The sequence below is a fragment of the Pantherophis guttatus genome, chromosome 8 (assembly GCF_059756535.1).
Source record: "Pantherophis guttatus breed Tessera chromosome 8, ASM5975653v1, whole genome shotgun sequence".
Lineage (NCBI taxonomy): Eukaryota > Metazoa > Chordata > Lepidosauria > Squamata > Colubridae > Pantherophis > Pantherophis guttatus.
The window spans coordinates 30,302,083-30,326,497 of NC_142070.1; the positions used below are offsets into that span (position 1 = coordinate 30,302,083).

General features: G+C 35.0%; 1 protein-coding gene across 6 annotated transcripts in view; it reads left to right on the top strand.

The window, feature by feature from the left end:
- Nucleotides 1-24,415, top strand: part of ANAPC10 (anaphase promoting complex subunit 10) — a 30,391-nt gene that overhangs the window by 638 nt on the left and 5,338 nt on the right. For 3 of the 6 annotated variants that reach the window (XM_060686859.2, XM_060686860.2, XM_060686861.2), the window contains exons 2-5: nt 7,064-7,184; nt 7,872-7,962; nt 10,001-10,121; nt 23,891-23,965. In XM_060686859.2, the coding sequence (XP_060542842.2) occupies nt 7,070-7,184; nt 7,872-7,962; nt 10,001-10,121; nt 23,891-23,965 (402 nt within the window). In that variant the 5' untranslated portion in view covers nt 7,064-7,069. The remainder of the gene's footprint in view (nt 1-7,063; nt 7,185-7,871; nt 7,963-10,000; nt 10,122-23,890; nt 23,966-24,415) is intronic. The other 3 variants (XM_034442922.3, XM_087874521.1, XM_087874522.1) reach the window with 1 other exon arrangement.

The window sequence follows — 24,415 nt, forward strand, 5'->3', positions numbered from 1 at the left end:
TCATATGGATTTGTGTACACGGGTGAAGAGGGAGCAATATTAATAAGGTGTTTTATATATAATGTATCTATGAAGATTCTCAGTCATCCAGGTAGAGTTGTCATGGCAAATGGACTTTTTTTAATATATATTTTATACATTTTGTATGTATAAAATATATACATTTTATATTTTATATATATTTTATATTTATATATATATGTATGTATGTATGTATGTATTTCTCTTTAGCCAGGTTCTACCTAAGTAAACCAAGATATTATGCAGCCCTAGTTCAGTGAAATCACAATTCACTAGTTTCTGGGCTTTTTTTTCTTCTGGCAGCCAGCAGGTAGGTAGGACCTGGCTAAAGAGAAATACACATAAAACCTACGAAAAAGAAAGAAAATAAAATATTGTACATTTACAGGGAGGATACATGAGATGAGGGTGTGGCTAACTGATGAGGCCTTATAAGGCCGAAATAGATCTATCTTAGTCTCCCAATGGGCAGCAAAGGGTCTGCTGGCTGCCAGAAGAAAAAAAGCCCAGAAACTAGTGAATTGTGATTTCACTGAACTAGGGCTGCATGATATCCTGGTTTACATAGGTAGAACCTGGCTAAAGAGAAATACACATAAAACCTATGAAAAAGAAAGAAAAACATATATATATATGTAGTGGATTTCTATAAATTATACAGAGGGAACATAGAAAAGTTGAGTGGGCCATGCAAATAAGGAAGTAGAGTAAGAAATAAAGTAAGAAAGCAGAATATGAAATAGAATAGAATAGAATTTTTTATTGGCCAAGTGTGATTGGACTTGGTGCATATGCTCTCGGAGTACATAAAAAGACAAGATACATTCATCAAGAATCATAAAGTATAACACTTAATGATAGTCATAGGGAACAAATAAGCAATCAAATCATATTAGGAAACAATCTATAAATTGTAAGGATACCAGCAATAAGTTTACAGTCATACAGTCATAAATGGGAGGAGATGGGTAATAGGAATGATGAGAAGATTAATAATAGTGCCGATTTAGTAAATAGTTTGACAGTGTTGAGGGAATTATGGCGTTCAGGAAAAAACTGTTCTTGTGTCTAGTTGTTCTGGTGTGCAGTGCTCTATAGCGTTGTTCTGAGGGTAGGCGTTGAAACAGTTTATTTCCAGGTTGCGAGGGGTCTAAATATTTTCACAGCCCTCTTTTTGACACGTGCAGTATACAGGTCCTCAATGTAAGGCAGGTTAGTAGTAATTGGTTTTTTTTTTTTTTTTTGCAGTTCTAATTATCCTCTGAAGTCTGTGTCTGTCTTGTTGGGTTGCAGAGCCAAACCAGACAGTTATGGAGGTGCAGATGACAGACTCAATAATTCCTCTGTAGAACTGAATCAGCAGCTCCTTGGGCAGTTTGAGCTTTCTGAGTTGACACAGAAAGAATATTCTTTGTTGTGATTTTTTGATGACATTTTTGATGTTAGGTGTCCATTTTAGGTCTTGAGATATGTTAGAATATAGAAATTTGAAGGTCTCTACTGTTGATACTGTGTTGTCTAATATTGTAAGAGGTGGTAATATGGGAGGGTTTCTCCTAAAGTCTACCACCATTTCTATGGTTTTGAGTATGTTTAGTTCCAGATTGCTCTGATTGCACCATGAGGCTAGTTGTTCAATCTCCTGTTGTGTCTGAATTTTTTTGAAAACAGGCATTTTTTTTTCACTGTTTCTGTCCCATGATGTGCAATAGTTCCTGTCATAAACAGGTCATATTTTAATTTCAGATATAAATGTAATCTATTTAGGCCATGGGACCAGATCATTTTCAGTGATTGAATTCTTCTATTATCTTAGCAGGAACATTCTTTTAACAATGGTTATGCTTCAATATAGTGGTTTTATTATGCCTCTTCAAAGACACCTCAAATGTCTTTGAAATAGGAAAGCCAAATTTTGTTTTAAGCTCAAATCTCACTTGAGTAGGAAACATAATTTAGAAATTAGATATCCCAAAGTATCCTCAACCAAATTATGGAAACACATCCACTATAGACTTTCAAATAATTGCAATGAGATTATTAATTTGACTGGTAATTAAACTACAGATAGCTAAAGATATAAATAATTGTAAACTTTATTTTGGCCTTATTCTTTGGCAGTAAAATAGCAATTTCCCCCCATTTCATTTACATATGGCTGCTCACTTATTTGTAATAATAAAAGAATTTTCCAGTGTAAGCCTAGTAGAACTAGTATTAAAGTGCTGAAGCGTGTTGGACCCAATTTTTCTTGCAGTTTGTAAGCAAAATATCTGCAGTGAATTAGGTATCATGGCATTGACAGCTTATGCTGGAGACAGCCTATAAAATGCCTTGTCAAATTGTGATATCTGCATTTCAGTTACATAAGTTCATTAAGATACATTAATTAGAATTTGTTTATTCTGTAGATCTTTGCCAACCCTGGAGAAGTTTACGTTCTGGACCTCAGAGAAAGCAATTGCTCTTTGTACCCTATGAATCTGATACTTAAAAGTGTGGAAAGAAGTGCTTTGCAGCACCTGGGAGGATGTAGAAGCCTCTATTTTCTAACTGTTAAATCTGTTGTGTTATTTGCATAACCATTTGTTTTATTGGATATATGCATATCCGTGCATATGGAGACGACTTGGAATAGCTTCTGAAGCAGTTGCATAAGCCTTGCAAATGATGCACATAGTTATTGACTCGTCTAATCTTCATGGCATGGGCCTGGGGTACTTGCAGGATCACCTTCTGCCTGCCTCCAACCACCCAGTGCGCTCACATAGGATTGCCCTCCGGGTGCCATCGGCCAGACAATGTTGGCTGATGGCGCCCAGGATGAGGGCGTTCTCTGTGGGAGCAGCGACCCTCTGGAATGGTTTACCCACTGGGCTCCGGATGGCCCCTGACCTCTGCTCTTTCCGCGCTGACCTGAAGACATGGCTTTTCCAACAAATTTGCTGATCTGATGAGAGTTTTAACTAATTTTTTAGGGATTTTAATTAAGTATTTTAGTCGTAATTTTACTGTTTTATTGTTTTATCTTTGTGAGCCGCCCCGAGTCCTTCGGGAGAAGGGCAACATATAAGAATAAATAAACTAAACTAAACTAAACTAATCTGACATTTCTGGATAGTATTTTTTTTTTCAAAACACTGTCTAGATCTGTTTTGATCTATATACTACCCTACGATTAAGACAGAAACTCTCATGATCATTATGACTGGTACTAGTAACTGTTCCTTGAATTTGTCCTTATAGTAACTCTTGATAGGTGGAACATGATTTCCTGTTTTCCTTCTTTATCCTCCGTATTACATCTAAACTTTTGAGAAAGTTTTCAAAGGCAATATTCTGTATGTTATTTCTATTCTGCTGCATAATTTTGGCTTACCCAAAGAGCTTAAGTTTAATTTTTTTATACGTATAAAATATATCTGCCACGTTCTGTTTTCAGGAAACGCTATCTAGAGTTTGGACGTTATTGTCTTCAAATTCTCAGGTCTCCCTGCAGTTTTGCATAAAGACCGTGGACCTCTTGAACAAATCCAGGAGAAATAACTCTCTGGAAGGCAGCTGATCTAAATAATGTTGTACAATTGTCAGATTACATGGATATTTTCCCTGTAGAACTAAGTACACAATTTGATGATACTGTTTCTTTATTTTCTGGGAAAAATAGGCAAAAATAGAAGAATAGAGTAGAATATTCTTTATTGGCCAAGTGTGATTGGACACACAAGGAATTTGTCTCTGGTGCATAAGCTGTCAGTGTACATACAAATAACAAAAGTGATAAGTCACAGATCATAAATTATAGTTACAATCATAAATCATAAGATACAAACAATGTTGCCTTTGTTGCCTTTTCTAGACTAATTGGATCTGAGCTATGCTCTATAATACTGTTCCAAAACAGATTTCTCTAATGTTTACCTAATGACTGTCCCTGATGGTGGCCTGATAGCTTCAGCTGATGTAAATCCAGCTATTCAGACGCTAATGTAGCTAGCAAATCTGAAGTTATTGCAGTTTTGTGTCAGTTGCATATAGTTACAAGCATACAGGTAGTCCTCCACTTACAACAGATCCCTTAGAGATCGTTCGAGGTTACAACAATACTGAAAAAAGTGACTTACAACCGTTTTTCACAGTTTTGACCATTGTAGAATCCCCATGGTCATGCGATTTATATCCGGATGCTTGACAACTGACTCACATTTATGACTGTTGCAGTGTCCCGTGGTCATGTGACCACCTTTTGCAAACTTCTGATAAACAGTCAGTGGGGAAGCCAGATTCACTTAACGTGTTAACTAATTTAACACTGCAGTGATTTGCTTGGGTTGACAAAATCAGAAATGAGGAGGTATAAGCCGCCTGGGAAAGCCAAGGGAAGTCATCAAAACCATAAAAGAGCAAAAGTTAGAATATTTTGGACATGTGATGCGACACCCAGAAAAATACGGCATACTTCACTTAATCCTCCAAGGAAAGATTGAAGGCAAACGAGGCCCAGGCATGATAGAATAGAATAGAATAGAATAGAATAGAATAGAATAGAATAGAATAGAATAGAATAGAATAGAATAGAATAGAATAGAATAGAATAGAATAGAATAGATTTTTTTATTGGCCAAGTGTGATTGGACACACAAGGAATTTGTCTTGGTGCATATGGTTTCAGTGTACATAAAAGAAAAGATAAGTTCATCAAGAATCATAAGGTACAATACTTAATGATAGTCATAGGGTACAAATAAGCAATCAGGAAACATGGCTTCAAAATCTAAGGGACTGGTTTGGACAAAACTCAATAGCACTTTTTCATGCGGCTGTTGATAAAAATAGGATCGCCAACATGATCGCCAACGTCCAATGACGAATATGGCACAAGAAGAAGGAAGAAATGACATTTGCTTAACAAATGTGGCAAGAAAAGTTGTAAAATGGGGCAAAACTCACTTAACAAATTTTTCACTTGGCAACATAAATTTTGGGGTCAATTGAGGTCATAAATTGAGGACCACCTGTATTTTGGGGAACCAGTTCCATGCTTCTGTGAACCTTTAAATCCTTTAATGCAGGGGTGAAATCCAGCAGGTTCTCACAGGTTCTGGAGAACCGGCAACGGAAATTTTGAGCAGTTCGGAGAACCGACAGCAGAAATTTTGAGAGTTCGGAGAACCAGCAAATACCACCTCTGGCTGGTCCCAGAGTGGGGTGAGAATGGAGATTTTGCAATATCCTTCCCCTGGAGTGGGGTGGGAATGGAGATTTTGCAGTATCCTTTCCCTGCCACGCACACCAAACCACGCCCACCAAGCCACACCACGCCCACAGAACAGCTAGTAAAAAAATGTGGATTTCACCACTGCCTTAATGGCAGTTCTTAAAAGACTTCATGTGTAACATTTTGATCCTGCACTAAGAACTCCATTGGGGCTCTTCGTTAAGATCAATAATGTTGGATTATAGTAGGAACAAGGTACAGTATTCTAGTAGAGACTCCAGATCTTTGGAATACCAAATCAAGCTTTGTCCTGCCACTTCATCTATGACATTTAGTTGGATCTTGGACAATTTTCAATTTAAGACTGTCTTTAATAGATTTTATCTGCTATCACAGTAGCTTTAACTATTTGGAACTGATTTTTCACTTATAAAAAGATTATTTGCAACAGGTATAAATAAATCAGAATGTAACAAAACTTGTAAACAATGATCTAATTACAAATACCTGCATGATTTCTGTAATACAGCTAAGTGATGAACTGATTATGACTTCCTAAATATTTGTTTTCTAATCCTATGTCTAGGGAAACTTTCTCTTTAATGTCATGGGAAGATTTTTAATAATAAAGGACCATATTATTAAAATGGAAAATGGCTTTGCAAAAGAAAATTAACACGTGGCCACAAACCACAGATTCTTGACATTTTAAATAATATAAAAACAGTTTGGAAACAAGATCTAACGCACTGGAAACTCTTCTTGCTATTAATACATTTGAAGTCACTCCAGTAGCTGTAATTAATAAACTTTAAAGATCTTTCTGAATTTTCCCATTGTGTAATTATCTTATAAATCATTCCTATTAATTTTTATTACTATTACAGCTAACTCTCTGAAGAATAATGTTATTCTTTTATTTTTAAGTTAAAGATGAATATCTGCAAAAAATATAATGTGATATGATTTCAGCCAAAATTGTCTTGTGATGTTTAATGTATGGACGACTCCTTTATTCTATAACTTTTAGTTATACTCAAATTCATCATTATTATTTTCAAGTATAAAATAAATTGATTGAATCATCAATTATATAAGAAAAATAGGCATTTTTGATATTTCTGTTTTTTCAAAGACTGCTGGATGGAACAATGCTGATTATTCATTTTAGCCTTGTAATGGCTTTGATCTAAGAGACAGTCCCATTGTTGAGTTTTACTTAGGGAAAAATAAAAAGTCACATCTCCTGTTCTAGGTCCTACTTTATGTTCCTTTACATCGATGTTTCTCAACTAATGAGAAAAGGAAATTCGGGGAGCTTGGATAAAGGATACAATTTGGTGATTATTTCCCCCATTTGTTATTCTTTGAGATATTTAATCTTCAGTAAAATCCCCAAAGTAATATTTGGGACAACAGAGGACTATAGATAAGCCAACAAATAGTACAGTCACATCCAGCTCTGTTTAATGAATTGGTAGACCTTTTCTTGGTTAGCTTATGCAAGAATTTATTATAAGCATGATTAACCTCAATCCTTTTTCCACTCTTATATTTTGTTTTAAATTTAAAATTCCTAAACATACTCCCGTTCTTGTTTTTATTAACCAAAAAATATGTTTCTATTCTTAGTCTAAAGCAATTATAAGCCATTAGGTCCATAAAATGAGAAACACTGGAAAAAATGGGAGAGGAGGAAGGTCACCTAAAATATTTCAACCAAAGATTGCTACATTTGTGGCAGACCTTTTCAACATTTTCCTTTCTGTTCCTATTGTCATGAATGTGGAATATTTTAAATATACTTTTAATTTTTTTTCCTAGTGAAAAATGACCACTGCTAACAAGACTCCTCCTGGTGCAGATCCAAAACAGCTGGAAAGGACAGGAACTGTTCGAGAAATAGGTTCACAAGCTGTTTGGTCTCTTTCATCTTGTAAACCAGGTAAACTGCAGAAGCATCTCGTTTATAAACAGGCCAGAAACTCCCTTTAAGAGTGGAAAATAACTTTTGGATTTAATTTAAATTAGATATGACAATCAAACTTAAGTGTTTTAGGCATTTAGTGTCCCAAGAAAATAGTTCAAGAATATAGAATGTGCACTACTCCTTTTCACCATCAAGCACTTTTTAGATTACCATTGAACAAACTGTGGCCCTTGGGTTATCATTTCAGAGACATTTCCTTACCAGATTCCTCAATGTCACCTAAACAGTGACAGAGCTTCTAATGTAGTAGAAAAATTCTTAAAAGATTCAGGGAGATATTCAAAGGTGCATCTGCCTTGAAAGTAGCCCATGTTGAATTGTGTAAGATAGTCAAACGTCAGGAGTTGACAATAGGAAACGTTTTATAAATGTTTACATCATACAGTGTTTTATAAAATTTGTCAAATTTCAGTTCCAGGTGGGTTATGGGGCCCAGATTTAGGACAGTTAGCCCATTTAAGGTGCCTTGATTATAAATTTCGCCATATGATGCACCATTCCACCCAGTTAAAGATCACAGACATAAGAGTTTTAGTAGCATAGCACTTTTGGAAACATAGAAAATACTAAAACATTAAGAGCATCTATCTACTTATATGCTACTGTTGCTGAAGACAGTCTGCTTCTGTATATTCAAAATAGGCTTTGGGGTGGATCAGTTACGAGATGATAACCTAGAAACATACTGGCAATCTGATGGATCACAGCCTCATTTGGTCAACATCCAATTCAGGTAGTGAATATTTATGCACCAGTATTTTTCATTATTATGCATTTACCATTTGTTTTTTAAAAAAATATCTTATACAATTTACATACACGCATACACACGATAACCCATGGCCCATTTGGTCATTATTTCAGAGTTATTTTCTACCAGTTTCCTAAATGCTTCCAATGACAGAACTTCTGAGGTTCCTGCACTCACTGGAAATGTTGGGATGCATTCAGAGAAGTATCTCCCTATCACTATAGGTAGTCTTGGATGTACAACCACAATTGAGCCCAATGTATCTTTTGTTAAGCAAGGTAGATGTTAAGTGATTTGCGCTCCATTTAAGATCTTTTTTGCCATAGTTTTTACATGACTCACTTAAGTTGCTAAGTGAATTGTGTGGTCGCTAAGTGAGTCTGGCTTCCCCCATTGACTTTGCTTCTCAGAAGCTGGCTGGGTAGGTCTCAAATGGTGATCACATGACCCCAGGACAGTGCAACCATCATAAATTCGTGCCAGTTGCCAAGTGCCTTAATTTTGATCATATGACCATGGGATTGTAAAGGTGAGAACTGGTCATAAGTCATTTTTTTCAGTGCAGTTGTAACTTTGAAAGGTCACTAAACAAATGGTTGTAAGTCAAGGACTACCTGTATCACAGAATTGATATAATTTCCTTCAGTTACATCACTAGCATAACATTCTCTTCAGTTTATTGGACTTTTATGAATAAGGGACACATCTTCACTAAGTCATTCAGTTAAGTGAGATTTCACGGTACTGTAGTTAAATATACAGTACTGTTTAGTCAAGAAGTATCGCAAGGTAGGGGACGTGGTGGCTCAGTGGCTAAGATGCTGAGCTTGTCAATTGAAAGGTTGGCAGTTCAGCAGTTTGATTCCCTAGTGCCGTGTAACGGGGTGAGCTCCCGTTACTTGTCCCAGCTTCTGCCAACCTACAGTTTGAAAGCATGTAAAAAATGCAAGTAGAAAAATAGGAACCACCTTTGATGGAAAGGTAACAGCGTTCCGTGCGCCTTTCGCGTTTAGTCATGCCGGCCACATGACCACGGAGATGTCTTCGGACAGCACTGGCTCTTCAGCTTTGAAACGGAGATGAGCACCGCCCCCTAGAGTCGGGAACGACTAGCACATATGTGTGAGGGAAACCTTTACCTTTACCATTATTGCAAGGTAAATATAACTTTTTTTTTAATTCTGTGAAAGTGTAAAAGAAGCCTCCTGAAAACTGAATTGATTCAAAATCATATTATGAAAAACATAGTTTAATTGCCTGCAAAACAGATTTAGATCTTTTAAAATTAAGATTATTCCATAAGCTTTTCATGGGTAAGTGGGTCAGAGTTACAGTTGATATGTGGGGAAATACTGTACATATTCATCCTTCTTCCTTGATAAATAAAAACAGAAAATGTGCCTTGTTTTGTGTAATCATTGCCTGTAAAAAAATACTAATTTTTGAAAGTAAGTATAATTATACATTTGCTTTTATGCTACTCTAGCTTTAAAAATTATAATTTAGATATGTATTTTAATTTAACTTTAATTCATGGTCACAAAATCTCAGGTATTTCAGTACAAATTATTCTTTCACTGTTGTAACTTAATATTGTATTTTTACTCCATCCACTTTCGATATGCAAAAAAAGCCTAGCTTATTGTTTACACATTACTTTAGAATAAAATAAAAGTTGAAAGATATGAATTACTCTAAATTATATTTTTAAAAACTTCAAAGTACAAATATTTTGTTAATGTTACAAATCTTGAATACTGAGATAAATGAATAAAATTGCTTAGAATTTGAATTTTGGGATGATCAATGAATCCAAGGATCCTTAGATACAGTAATGTATATAAAGCTACATTTCAGATAGGAAAAATTTGAATTCTTTCCAATATTCATTTTTTTTTATTTAACCTACTATGTGAACAAGTTGCAATGTTTCCAAAGAATGGTACTGTTTTACTAAACCTTACTTAACCATGATACATTTTTATCATCTAATCTTGATTTTGCAATTGTTTAATTCCAGAAGAAAAACTACTGTGAAGACATTATGCATTTATGCAGATTATAAATCTGATGAAAGTTACACTCCAAGCAAAATCTCTGTGAGAGTAGGGAACAATTTTCACAATCTTCAAGAAATTCGGGTTCGTATGCTTTACTCCTTAAAAAACATTTTACAGATAAGTCCTTCCAAAATACAGCACATCTGTGCTTATACATTCACAATCCAAAATTTGGAAAGAAAGAAAGAAAGAAAGAAAGAAAGAAAGAAAGAAAGAAAGAAAGAAAGAAAGATAGATAGATAGATAACAGTCCAGGTAATTGAACTCCTTGACTGGCTAATTTTTCGAAAGCAGGAAAACTCTCCTTCAGGATCCTACAAATCCTGCTTCAGAGAGCTGTTTGATTCTCATACCTGTTTTAGGAGATATACAAGGAAAAGTTTTGTTAGCAGCAAGAAGGGAAGGGATACTCTTGTTGCATCCATAGTTGCCATGTTTCATTTTTTGTATTGTTTTAGAAGGCAAATGGCTAACTAGATAGATAGGCAGGCAGATAAAAGGATTTTGTGTTTAAACCAAGCAAATTTTCTCTTTATCTTTAAGCAACTGATAGCCATATTATATCAAAAATTGTTTTGTAGAATCTCCCAGTATCAAAACGGCCTGCAATTTCAAATGGCTCAGAGTGCTATTTATAGATGCCTAATATTTTCACTTGTGCACTTAAGGACTGAATTTAGGTGATGTCTTCATAATAGGCATAAACTAGCAGTATACCAGTAACTACCTTGAATCTATGAAAAGGTGTTGACTGCTGTCAGAGATTTTGATTGCTTAATTGCCAATTGAACTTTTATGTCATCTGTTGATTATGTAATTTCTGATTGGCTAGGATTGCCCCAGTAACTAAACTAGAAAGAAAATTAAAATACGGTATAAACAAAATAAAAATTGCAGTATAGTAGAAAACCATGCCAAAAAATAGAAGGAGGATAAAATGCACATTTTTCAATTAAGAGAGAAGGGACAGGGAAAACAATGTGTGCGTTCTCTCTCTGGATGTATTGCTTTAAACCTAAAAATAAAATCACAAAAATATTTAGTACAATTCTGTCTGTTCTTTGATTCCACACCCCACCCTTTTATCATTCAGTGTCCACTAGATGTCACCCTTGGCTTTAAATTCTTACTTTGGTTTCATGTCTCAGCATCTATACTTGTATATCTAGTTATGGAAGCTAAGCAATTTGGTTGAAATGGGGAGAAGTCTGAAAAATTGTATTCCACAGACTATCTTTGCTGCTCATGCATGTATGCACGTCAAATGTTTATATTTTAGTGGACAGTTTTAATCTTGATGTGTAGACTTTCATAGATCCTGTTTATTTTTTCAACTGCTGCCAGGTTTGTATTGTTTCTATATTTGTTTCCAATTGATTTTAGTCTTTATGCAAATAAAGAATGATGATGGGAAAATCTTAGCATCTTATTAAATAGAGAAAACATCTTACCAGTGCTATTACATTTGCTGCTCTCTACAACTTACATTTTAATAACAAATTATTAGGATTAGAACAGAGCTGAAATCCTATGCACATTTTTCTTGATGGGTTGGATTGGGCAATATTCTTCATAAAAATATGCATTTTCATTTACCTTGCTCTTTCTTCATATATTGGATAGATAAAGAAAATGAAAACCTATACAACAAAATGATCATCAGAAACCCTCAAGCACAGCTCTTGTATTTACATAGATACATCCATACAGTTTTCTTGACAGCTAGTAATTTTACCAGATTCAACACTGATTAATTGGGATGGAGAGGTTCAATCAAGATCAGCCAGGTAGTGGCTCCTCCTATGACATTTAATAAACATAAATTACTGTTTAATAAATGCAGTAATCTAGTAGTCTACTCTCCTGCAGGAAGTTGGATTAGAAGACCTCCAAGGTTCCTTCTAGCCCTATGATTCTATGATTCTAGTTCTCATTCTTTCACTCTGCATACTTAATTAAAAGTGAAACATCTTGTATTTTAGTTCCCCTTTTCACAAAAGAAGCAGCAATTCAATTCAATAAAGAAGGTTAACATTCTAAAATATTTAGCATGATGAAAATAAACCTGAATGACTTAGATTTTATCATCATTTTATATTGTTCTCTCTTTTCTCATCTTCTGATACAGCACAAGAAGATTCTGAACTTCTGCTTCTATTTCAGATTAATTACCTTTAAGTCTGTTATGTTAATCTTAACCATGGCAATTAGAAACAAACCAGCTCTATAAATTATTATTTAAATTTAGTTTATTTTCTCTAAGCATAATTCAGATTATTAATTATTGTTTGTGCCCTGATGACTTGCAAACTGGTTTATCTGTAATATCACCAGAAGTTTTCCTAGATTTTCCTTGATAGTTCTTCAGATGAGTCATAAACCCTACATCTGCAAAAGTTTATTCTCCTGTGTTATGTCTGATCAAGGCCAGTACGGTTATATAAGATAATTTAAACAATGTTACTCATTTTTTATTATCTTCTGTTTGCTGATTAGCTGGATTAAGTGCAACAAAATTTCTTTTTTGAGGTTAATTAAAAACACAGGGTTACCTTGACTTTTCTTTCTTTTTACAACATATGCCTTCTTAATATTAATTGAGTTATTTCATTTTTCTTTTCAAAGATTCAAGATTTATTTTGGAAGAAATATTTGAGCCACATTACTAACTTTTGGCAATTGCAGTTAAAGAGGAATACGAGGGTTGGAAAAAGGATTGTATTCTAATCACATTGCTCAGAAAGAACCAGTGGGCAGAAACATCATAGTCTTCGATTTATGACTGTAATTGAGGCTGGAATTATGGTCAATAAGTGGATCACCACAATTACCACACCCATTTGTATGACTTTTCTGCAGCAGTCATTAAATGAATACCACAGTCCTTGAATAAACACTGCAATGGGCACTTCTTGCTGGAAACCAGAAATAAACCTGGCAAAAAATTGTTGTAAATCATGATCACATGGACACAGGACTCAGAAAACAGCTGGAAATTCTGGCCTAAAATGTGATCATGTGACCACAGGGGGACAGCTGTCAGAACTTCAAAACCAGATTATAAGTAGCTCTAGGGAGGTCCATCATAACTTCAAACATTCCCTAAATTCTGCTTATCTTCAAAAGATTTTAATCTTGATTTAGTTCACAGTTGCAAAGGAAAACTGCTGCTTCTAAGAAAATATCTTTAGTATTCAATTTTTATGTAGTATGTAGTTTTTTGTTTACAACATAATTTGAATATCATGAAATGTGAACCAACTTGGAAATTTATCTGTGTAAACCCTTGTTAATTAATTTTTTATGCCAATAGAAATTCTCATTCTGTTATCATGGCCACTAGTAATCTTTCTACATTTTGGCACCAAAAAGGTAGAGCTAAAGTAACTAACTGTAATGAATTATTTTCTTATCCTTTTATTCTTTGTTTGCATCAACAATGGAAATATTTATCTATTTGCTACCCTGTTTTCCCCAAAATAAGACATCCCCTGATAATAAGCCCAATCGGGCTTTTGAGCGCATGGCAATAAAGCCAAGCACTTATTTCAGGGTTCAAAAAAATATAAGACAGGATCTTATTTTCGGAGAAACATGGTAGGTTTTCAGTAATTCAGTAATCAACAAAGATAATCTTGCAACAAGTAACATTCATTTGTATGGGATTCTCCTCTTTGACAGTACAATATACATATCAAATTTTTTTTTGAACTATTATCATCGGTCAGACGGTACAGGATAATAAAAACAAGGACAAATAGGCTGAAAAACAGCTTCTATCCCAGGGCAGTAACTATATTGAATTCTACTGTATAGTGCAATATTAATGCAATATCGGTTTTCATTTCAGTTGTATAGAATGTGAAGGATGTGTGTTTGTGTTTTATTTTTATAATTAAAATGTACACTGAAGATGGCATTTAATTTCATTGTACGAGGTGCAGTGACAAACTATACTAAACTAAACTAAACTAAACTAAATGACTTTAAATAAATTTATTGCAATTGTTCATACTGATTAAATCAGCTAGAATATTCAGAATTACTAAAAATTTTATGAGGGAAATCCCATATTATGTTAATAACCTCCATAAAGTTTTTAAAAATCCATAAAGTTCAAATAAAGTTTCTTACCTGAAAAAAAGGTGCTTGAAACCCATATATAAAGCTCTTTAACATACAAAACTGGTAACTTATAGTGAAATTGTGCACCTACTTTTATGATTAAACTGAGAGAAAAACTCTCACTCTCTTTTGTATACAATCAGGGAAGCAATGTAGAATAGGTTGGAAGATGTGTAGGAAGAAGGGAGTGTAGGATAGCAGGCCAGTGTTATATAGCCACTTCTTGTTTAGCAATTATCTTGGCTAGTAACCATTTGTAAATATAACAGTAATATAAAATTCCTGCATTTAGATCAACCTTTATACACTTTACAACTAAAGCCTTCATTGTGAAACTGATTAATGTCTGGTCAGTTTCGGGGGGGGGGGTAAACTGGTCTGAGGATTATAATCAACTAATTAAAGTAATAATACTGAACTTAACTTGTAGTAGCACTTTTCAGGGAAGTGCTGCATTGAGGAGAAAAGCAGCTCAGAAAGAAGTAAGCAATCTTTCCACTTTTGGTGGGGAAGGGGGTGTTTTAGGAAAAAAATGAGTCAAGTACAGGACACTGTATGAGAACTTACCTGAATGATCTTTGCAGCTTTCCGTGCATTCACTCACTCTTTATTTCACAGTCATATCTGAGCAACCAATTTTTTAGCACCATTTCACTTCTGATTTTAAGGAAGAGAATGTGTCTGCTTAGTGACTGTGTCACTTAATGAGGAGTGGGTATATTCATTTTACATACCTCAACTCTACATTTGATGGGTCTTCTTACAGATTTTATTTATTTGTGTTGTGTTTGCAGTGGTTAAGACATTGGACTGGGAGTGGGGATTCTAATCTTGTTTTAGGTATGAAATCCAGCTGGATCACTTCAGGCCAATCACCTTCAGCCCTAAACTGAGTAATTAAAAACATCTCAGAAGAAGGTAATGACAGACCACTTAAAACAGTTTTGCCAAGAAAACTAGAGGGACCTATCCATGAGTTTGCCAGAAATTTAGATTGACTTGAAGTCTCTGAGAAAAACAACCTTAGATTAAGGACTTGCAGAGATCATTGGTTTTTTGGGGGGGTGGGTGGGTGGGTGGGACCCATTTTCCTATTGTTGTGAGCTAATTACATAAATGTGTGCATAGATTCAATAGGATTTGAATTTGAATTTGAATTTATTTTAAGGAAACGTTTACTATTTTTTTTTCATCCAGTATCCAGTATTCTAGATGAGTACTAGAAAAACTCTTCAACTGTACCAGAGCTTAGCATCTGAGGCAGTTCAAGTAAAAATTATTGTGGGTTTTTGACCAATATGTGTACATGTGTACACATATATACATAAAATTCTATACATCATAAAAATGGCAATTAAAAGAGTTAAACATTATGACAAAAAGAAAGGGGGAGGGGAAGATTTTAAAAATATCAAAGGAACATACCGTATTTTTCAGAGTATCAGACACACCGGAATATAAGACTACCTATCTTTTTGGGTGAGGAAAAGAAGAAAAAGAAATCTCCCTCTGCCTCTGAGCAATTTTGCCTCCTTGCAACAAACAGCAAACAGCCTGTTTTACTTTCAGTTTCATTTTCAGGATAGCTTGATTAGCAAAGGAAAAAAAAAATCTGCTCCAGCAATTTACCTCTTTGCAGCAAGCAGTAGAGCCTTGCACAAAACAGCTGAGAGCAAATCAGCTGAGAGTCGGGAGGCCGATCCAATCAACTTGTGCTAATTAGGATGTGCTGAAGCTGAAAGGAGCTGTTTTTTTCTTCCTGTTTGCTTGCAAGGAGGTAACTGCTGTGAGGCAGAGGCCAAAGGGTGGGGGCCAATGGGTGGGCGGGGCTACATTTGATGTATAAGACACACCTAAATTTTCACCCCCTTTTGCGGGGGGGAAGGTGCGTCATATACTCCGAAAAATAAGGTAGTTTTTTTATTGGACACAATTTGTTGCTTCTTGTAGAAGCAAGGCACAATTTGACTGTGTTATTGGCAGTAATATTGGTATTATCTGCTAGAAGATAAAGAGACGTATCAATAGTCATCTCTTCCTGGGAATTGCTGAATTAATAAATTGTACAGGTTCTAATAGACATTACGGTGCAACAGGACATGTGAACATCCTGCATGGTGTGGGAGTCACAGAGGCAAAGTTGTACATGGAAGAGTTTTTTTTCATATTTACCATCAATAACTGCTGAAGGGAGTGTGTTGAATTTATCCAGAGCAAATGCTCTACAATATCTATTGTCCGTTAAGGATTGGTGATAATTGTCTGCTTTGGTGGTAAAAGATGGTCTCCAACTCTTATCTAGCCATGAGGACTGAAATTGAAATCACATTGCGATCCTCTATCACGGATCCTTTCCAATGAACTTGGTCATGGTCATATCCCATCCTTTGTATTGCCTAATTAGGAAAACCATAGGCCGTGGTGGTGAACCTATGGCACGCGTGCCAGAGGTAGCATGCAGAGCCCTCTCTGTGGGCACGCATACTGTCACCAGCTGCTCTTATGGTTTCCGGCATGTGCAGGTGTGCCAGCCAGCTGGTCTTTGCGTGTGCCGGAGCACCGGAAACCCGAAGACCATGCGCATTGGCCACCTGGTTTTCGGGTTTCCGGCGCTCAGGCGCGCACAAAGACCAGTGGAAAACTGAAAATCAGGTTGCTGGCATGCGCATGCACACTGCCCAGCTGGTCTTCGGGTTTTCGGCACTCCAGCACGCGCATGTTCCGGTTTGGGCACTCAGTGCCGAAAAGGTTCTCTATCACTGCCATAGACTGTCAGATTTTCTGTAATGGATATCTTCCAGGTAGTTTGGCTGTTATCCCTGTTAACTAGGAATGTAAGACCTATTAGATTAAATAGTAGTTTTAGCCAGAAATTAAAGATACAATCCAGATCCATGCGTTTGTCCTTGTAATTCTTAGTTCTGAGTCTTAAAGGTGTATTAGATGCATATCTGGGCTCAAATAAATATTTTTTCTTCCTAGTATTTTCCTTCAAGTGCAGGGTCCACTTTTTTTCGGATCCATTTGAATGTTGACCTATTAATTGCGACAGGAATTGACTGATCAGCTTGTTGCCTGAGCTTGACATCATGGGCAGAGAGAGAATGACTGATCCAAAATTATCCTTCTGGGCTTTCATGCCTAAATTGGGAGTAGAGAATTCGGTCTCCTGATTTCTTGCCTGGTGCCTTAATCACTAGACAAAACTGACTCTATCTTGGTTCTTCCATAATGGATCTCAAATACCTGGACTCTGCCCTTCGTTGAATGTCCCAGTTGAATCTCCTATAATAATTGTGCAATATTGTTTTCCTCAAAATAATTTTAGGGCAGCCAGAATGTAGACTAAAAGGACAATATGGCTGAAGCACTCATCTGCCAATCTGTGATATATGGGCCAAGCCTGTGGTCTCTGCATCCAGAGAAATGAAAGATAATACCTAATATACCTAAAGCATTTAATTTGGTCAGTATTATTGCCATTAATATACCAATTATGAATAGTCTTTTGTTAAACGTTTTGCTTTTTTGGTTATTTTATCAATTTTTCTTTTCCACAATATTAAGCAAAGAATCTAAAGGCCCTTCACATCCCTAACAGCATGACAGAATAACCATGTCAATCACCATTCATTATGTAAAAATTAAAAAAGAAGTGGAGCAAGGATATCACCTTACTTTTCTCTTCATGTTGTAATTGAATTAATTAGTTATTGATATATTTTTTCAGATTTATAGCTAATTCAGATTTTTAATTAGGGCATTCTTGATACAACCATGTAGTCTGTCTGCATGGCCCCATAACAATAGAAATGATTTCATTTTTCCTGTTTTCAACATTGGGAATAAAAGCTTTCTTTTTCATTCTGATCCTTTATGTACAATATGCATTCATGTAAAATGAATTCATGACACATTCTGAAGAATTTCAGTTCTTTGCCAAATATATTTACACTTAGATTATCAATTATTTTTTCTCCATGGGTGTTGGGAGGAATAGCCAGATATATTTATTAGGAATTGTCTTTGTTCCTATAACATTTCAATAGTTGCCTATTTTCATATCAGAACAAAAAAGTAAGTACATTTTGCTTAGTTTGTAATATGATGTAAGTATTTCAGTATCTAAGAGAAGCTCTTATTAGTATGACAGATTTTGAATGGCACCATATCCCAGTACTGTAAGTCTTCAATTAAGTATGGCATTCTCTGGTAGAAAGAATGTAACATTTTTTTCAAGAAGATTTTGGATTTGCACAAGAAGTTCCAGAAAGATTGTATTGATGAACTATAAGCAATGCCCATAAAGAGTGACGCAAATTCAGAATAGTGTATTGCTGGAATTTGCATTTAGAGTTATTAATTACGTCTTAGTGGATAGCTTGTATTCTCTTTCATAGTAGGCTCTAAATAGGTTCAAGCAAACAATCTGCTGAGCTATTGGGCAGAATGACCAATAGGTCACTAGACTCATTGACCCTGTCACTATATAACAAACATACCAAACAAGTTTTCTCTGCCAACAAAATTACAAGTTAAAAAGTTCCATAAGAAACTGGAACATCCTCTTAAGAATGTGGAATGTATGAGTCAGTCACATAGAGGTTAGGAGATCATGTACCAAATGTGCACATACTAAATGTTTGAATGGGCTTTTGCTCTTTTCATAAACATGAATGCTTTAGTAAAACATTTAGTGAAAACATTTACTAAGAAGTTTTCTTTTGTCTTGGAACATATTTTTAAGAATTTGACTAATATACTCCTATTTCAGTTTGCCTTTCCCCCCCCCTTTTAACTTTTGCGCTACTTCTTTTTAATGAAATCACAAAGTTTGGCTGGTGATTGCACTCTGTTGTAATGAGTATTTGGCTGGTGATTGCACTCTGTTGTAATGAGGGTGGAGTATGTTTGTCATTCTGTAACCATGCCTGATTTTTGCATTAACAAGCCAACATCTAGAGCAGTACATCTGAGTATCCTAAAATTTGTTTTTGTGAAGCTATCACTATGCAGTCAAAGAAAGCATCTATTGTGTAAAAAATTCAGCTTTTCTATATAATATTAGAAAGCTATTGACATATCACTATGATTTACCTTTAAATTTTTTTTTATAGTGGCAGTTACATGTCCTTCACAACTATTAAAAAAATTAGCAGAATGCATTCCTTTTTCCAACAGAGCAGAATTTGATAAAGTTGCTCCAGTTCATGGTCTATTTAAATCTCAAGAAATATCAAACAGAAAGAGACTGGGTTGGGTTCGAAAAGAATTAAGGGGAGGCATTTATTTTTTAAATAAATCAAAAATAAGTTCTGAGAACCACAAATATGACATGCTTAGATTCATTATAAGCCAGAGAAAGGTGATCGTTTGTTCTTTGTCTTTTGAAAAGCAATGATTTGCGTTGCACCTGATATTTAAAATGATTATTTAATTGATTGGAAAGCTAGCAGAAAAAAAAAGTTAAGTCCATTAGATTTGTAATGAGGGGGAAATGATGGTATGTTTCACCTAAAGTAAAAGAGACAATATGTAATAAGGGATTTTGTGGTTTTACAGCTCAGTGCATGTGTTTGAAAGCTGTGCTCTCAGCTTCGTGGGTGGCAGGTTATGCTACCATATAATGTATTGTAGTTGGCTCTCCACACTTGTCAGGGTTAGCATTCAACCATTCGGAAAATTTTCCCATTGTTCTAGCATGTGAACCAAGACTAGTGTTGAATTCCCAATAACTTGACAGATGGGGGAGGGGAAATAGCTTAATCACAGTTCAAACTTTCTAATTACTTTTCTTATTAACATAATGTATTTTGCATAACTCAGACCATTGATGTGCGAGCACAACTTACTTACAGTTATTTAAGAGCAACCTATTCTACAGGGTTAAGATAAATTTTATTATACTATCCTCTGGCTTCCTTCAGCACTGGCTCTCCGTTTCCATCTTAAACATGTTTGCTTTAGATGGGCCATAGCTTTTGGCAGCTTTTGCATTTTTAGCAAATAATGCTGTTTCTAGCAGACTAGCGAGCAAAAAAAAAAAAACTTTGTGTGAGGTCCTTGTAAACTGAACCTCAGGAACGTTATGTTTCTGTATTTTCTGCTTTGTGCGTCTTCCTTATTCGTGTCATGGTTATAAATTATATAGTTTGAAATGAAGAATTAAGAACATTCTAGCTTGTGACTCTCTGAAAAGAAAAAATAGGTAGGGTGCAGCTTTCTCTTTTTATGCGCTTGGCTTTATTTTCTTTTTACCTGTTGTTTTCAAGGCTGGCATGCAATGAAATAAGCAGTTATGACATTGAAGCTCCATTGTGCCAGGGCTTAATCCAATAAAAACAGAAATACCGCCTGCTGAGCTGCACATGCAGCATGCTTGTGTGAACATCAGTGTTTGCTGTTCACACACCATTTTTTCCCCTTAAAAGTTCTCTTTGGAATATTGGGGGGAAAAAAATACTTGAGTCTTGTTGTCTTTTACATTTTAAAGTTTGTAGTGAATATTATTAAATTTGCTGGTCATTACCACATTGAAAAAAAGGTTTTAAAAAAACCTTTTATCCTCATCTCAGTGGAGATGAGAGGATTAGATAAATATATTTTTTCTGCTTTCTCAGAAAAAAGCAATGCTCTACTAACCTGTTTTCTTCTTTTTGTCTTGAAAGGGGAAGGAATCAAGGAATGTTTGTGTTTATACATGCGTGGTAGTTGGGGAAAAGATAATTTAATACTGGAATGTAACTACTGAAGATATTAAACTTGATTTTCATTTTAGATGAACTATCCCTTAGCTTCTATTTTTTTAAAAAAAGATTGACCCAAGCACTTTTGACACTAGCCTTAAAAAGAGCTGGCTGACAATATGATCTAAATATAATTGGCTAGATCAGTTACATTTGTATTTAGTTAAAAGTGTTCTTCACTTCCCATACAAGATGTAGGAAAAAGTAATTTTAAAAAGCTACTGTTGTTGCCTTTTTTATTTACAAAATCTGTCATTTCCCTTAGCTTTCACTTAGTTAAATAGTGTTTTCTAAACTTCCGGCATCTCCTTATTGTTAGGTGACCTGCCTAAAGCAAAAATATGTTGCTGGTTATAATTTCAGGTCAGTGTAATCATAATGGAATAACTTGTAGGTGGTCAAGAATAGAAAACATGCAAGCAATTACAATTTATTGTTATACTTGGAATGCAGGATATCCTCTTCAGTTTTTAAAAACATGGTTTTCTCTGATACAGTTGCTGTATTTATTGCTGAGATAATGATCTGGCATTGAAATAACACTACTGCCTTAGATCGCTCAAAATCCTGGTTCTAAAACAAAACCAAAAAGGAATTGCTAGAGATAATCTTTTCATGTGAATCCACAGTGTTCTATATTTGTTTTACCCTACCATGTATAAAGTTTAGCAGATAAAAAGGTGAGAGATAATGTTCCCTTTGACTTCTACATTTATGAAATAAGAATTTCAAGCTAATTTGGAATGGAATGGAATGTTTTTTATTGGCCAAATGTGATTGGACATACAAGGAATTTGTCTCCGGTGCATAAGCTCATAGGGTATATAAAAATAGCAAGTAATAATCATATTAGATTATAGATCATAATTATAGTTACAATCATTAATTATAAGTTACAAACAACAATTGATAAATCAGCTAGAGAGCATTTCATCGAGCATTTCATTAGCAGCGCCATCTTTAACAGAACCTTTAAAAATTTATTACTTTTTTCTTTTTCTTAAAACAAGACAGATTGTTTAAACTTTAAATGCAATTGGAAAAACTGTTACTATTTTGTAGATCATCACCTGAGGTATTCATATCATTGCATATTGCTGCAAAACCCTTATAGCTGGTTTTTTACGCACTGAAAGATGAAATATTCATTGAATTTAATATTTGCATATGTTTTTTCTAGTTAGAGCTAAGTAATATGCTTAGTCTTTATAAACAGACATTTTAAAATGTGTATTCATTTGTACAGAAAATGCCAAGGTACGATGGAATAAGATAGACGAAGAATATGTAGTAGATAGAACCACCCTTTCTGATTTCCTCCCTAATCCAGCATTTAGGTTAATAAAAATAGCATTCTATCTCCAAAGATTTATTTGATTATAGCATTTCAGCTTTTACTTCAGGGTCCTATTTTTTTTGCTTATGTTTTTTTTAATTTATATGTACTTGTATTTTACAAAAACTATAAATGAAGTAGGATCCTGTTATATTAGTACAAGTAGTCCTCAAATCATAATTGGGCCCAAAATTTATGTTGCTAAGTGAGACATTTGGTAAGTGAGTTTTGTCTCATTTTACAACTTTTCTTTTTTTCTTTTTTTTTTCTTCTTCTTTTTTTTTTAATTTGATTTATATGCCGCCCTTCTCCGGAGACTCAGGGCGGCTTACAATGCGTTAAGCAATAGCCTTCATACTTTTGTATATTTATACAAAGTCAGCTTATTGCCCCCACAAACTGGGTCCTCATTTCACCTACCTTAGAAAGGATGGAAGGCTGAGTCAACCTTGAGCCTGATAAGATTCGAACCTGCAGTAATTGCAGGCAGCTGTGTTAATAACAGGGTGCTTTAAACCACTGTACTACCAAGGCTCTGTGGTCTTCTTGCCACAGTTGTTACGTGAATAATTGCAGTTGTTAAGTTTATAACCCGGTTGTTAAGTGAATCTGGCTTTCCCATTGACAGAAGGTCACAAAAGGGGTCCACATGATCTAGGGACACTACAGCCGTCCAAGATCCAAATCTTGGTCACGCATCCATGAGGATGGTGCAATGGTCACAAATGTGAAAAATGGTCTTAAGTCACTTTTTTCAGTGACGTTGTAACTTTGAAGGGTCACTAAATTAACTGTTGTAAGTTGAAGACTACCTATATAAGGAAGTAAAATGTTCTTCTCACCTGCTGAAATTTAAACATACTTCTGTTCAATTGTACAGATGCAAAAATACTTTAATACCATTGCTTAGCTTATTATGTTTTATTTGTTCCTTTAGTCATATTCAGGAGATCTCTCTAGACATAACAAACAATTCTGGAAATAAATTATGAACTTTCATTTACACATTCATAGTATTTTTCCATTATGAATGATATAAAACAGGACAAACTAAATATGCAAAGACTGGAAGTAGAAGAAAAGTATTTTCCGTGAGTCTTTTCAAGCCACAGTACTAAAAAAAATAGCATGCAATATAATAGTAGAAATAACTAATTATTTATTCTTTGAAGTTTAGAATAATTTAAGTCTAATAGAACGTCTGTGCCAGAATCTCATGCAGGGGAAGTCTCCTGGCCTCGAATACGGTCTGCTGCTTACCCCCCAATTTCTTCTGAAGTTTGGGGAAACTCAAAGAAAACCGGGAAAGTGAAGAATTGAAGGAAATGGATTCCTGTGAAATACATTATTTCAAAAGGCATTGCAGTTTTATGCCGAGTTCTTACACTAATATAATCCCAGTGACAAATGGACAAATATTTTATATTAATAGGTGATCTTTGCAAAATAAATAACCCACATCTAGTGCAGAGTAGGACAGTCAGTTAACCAAATACAAGAGAAGGGGATAGGAAGGGAGAAAAATAAAACAGCCAGTGTTGGAATGTTTTCTGACGCTAGTAGGAAAAAATCAAAATTAAAAAATTAAAATGAATTTTTGTGCTGAAGAGAAACGTTTGTAGATTTATGTTTTGTTATTCTAGAAAAGAGGTGTCAAACTGGCGGCTCGTGGATTGGATGCATCATGTGCAGGCCACACCCACCCCAGCTCTGTGAAGGTAAAAAACATCATGAAATGTCACGTGATGCTCTGAGTTTGACACCCATGTTCTAGAACAGTGTTGCTGGAGAATTCTGGGAGCTGAAGTTCACTTTCTTTAAAGTTGATAAGGTTGATAAAACCTGCTCCAGGCTAATCCATAGCTATCAAGCTCTTTTTAATGTTTATTAGTTTATCGAAATATAAAATACAAAGAAAAAGGAAAATAATGGGAAAGTAGGAGAAGGTAAAGTGTAGGGTAAAAAAGGAAATTTTAAAAAAGCATTGACTTCCAATTCTTTTTAGTACACTAGAATAAGGTAATAACATATAACCAGTGGTGGGATTCAAGTAATTTAACAATGCCCTAATGATTTCTTCCAACAACCAGTTTGCCAAACTGCTTTGGCAGTTAACAACCGGTTCTCCCGAAGTGGTGCGAACTGGCTGAATCCCACCACTGCATACA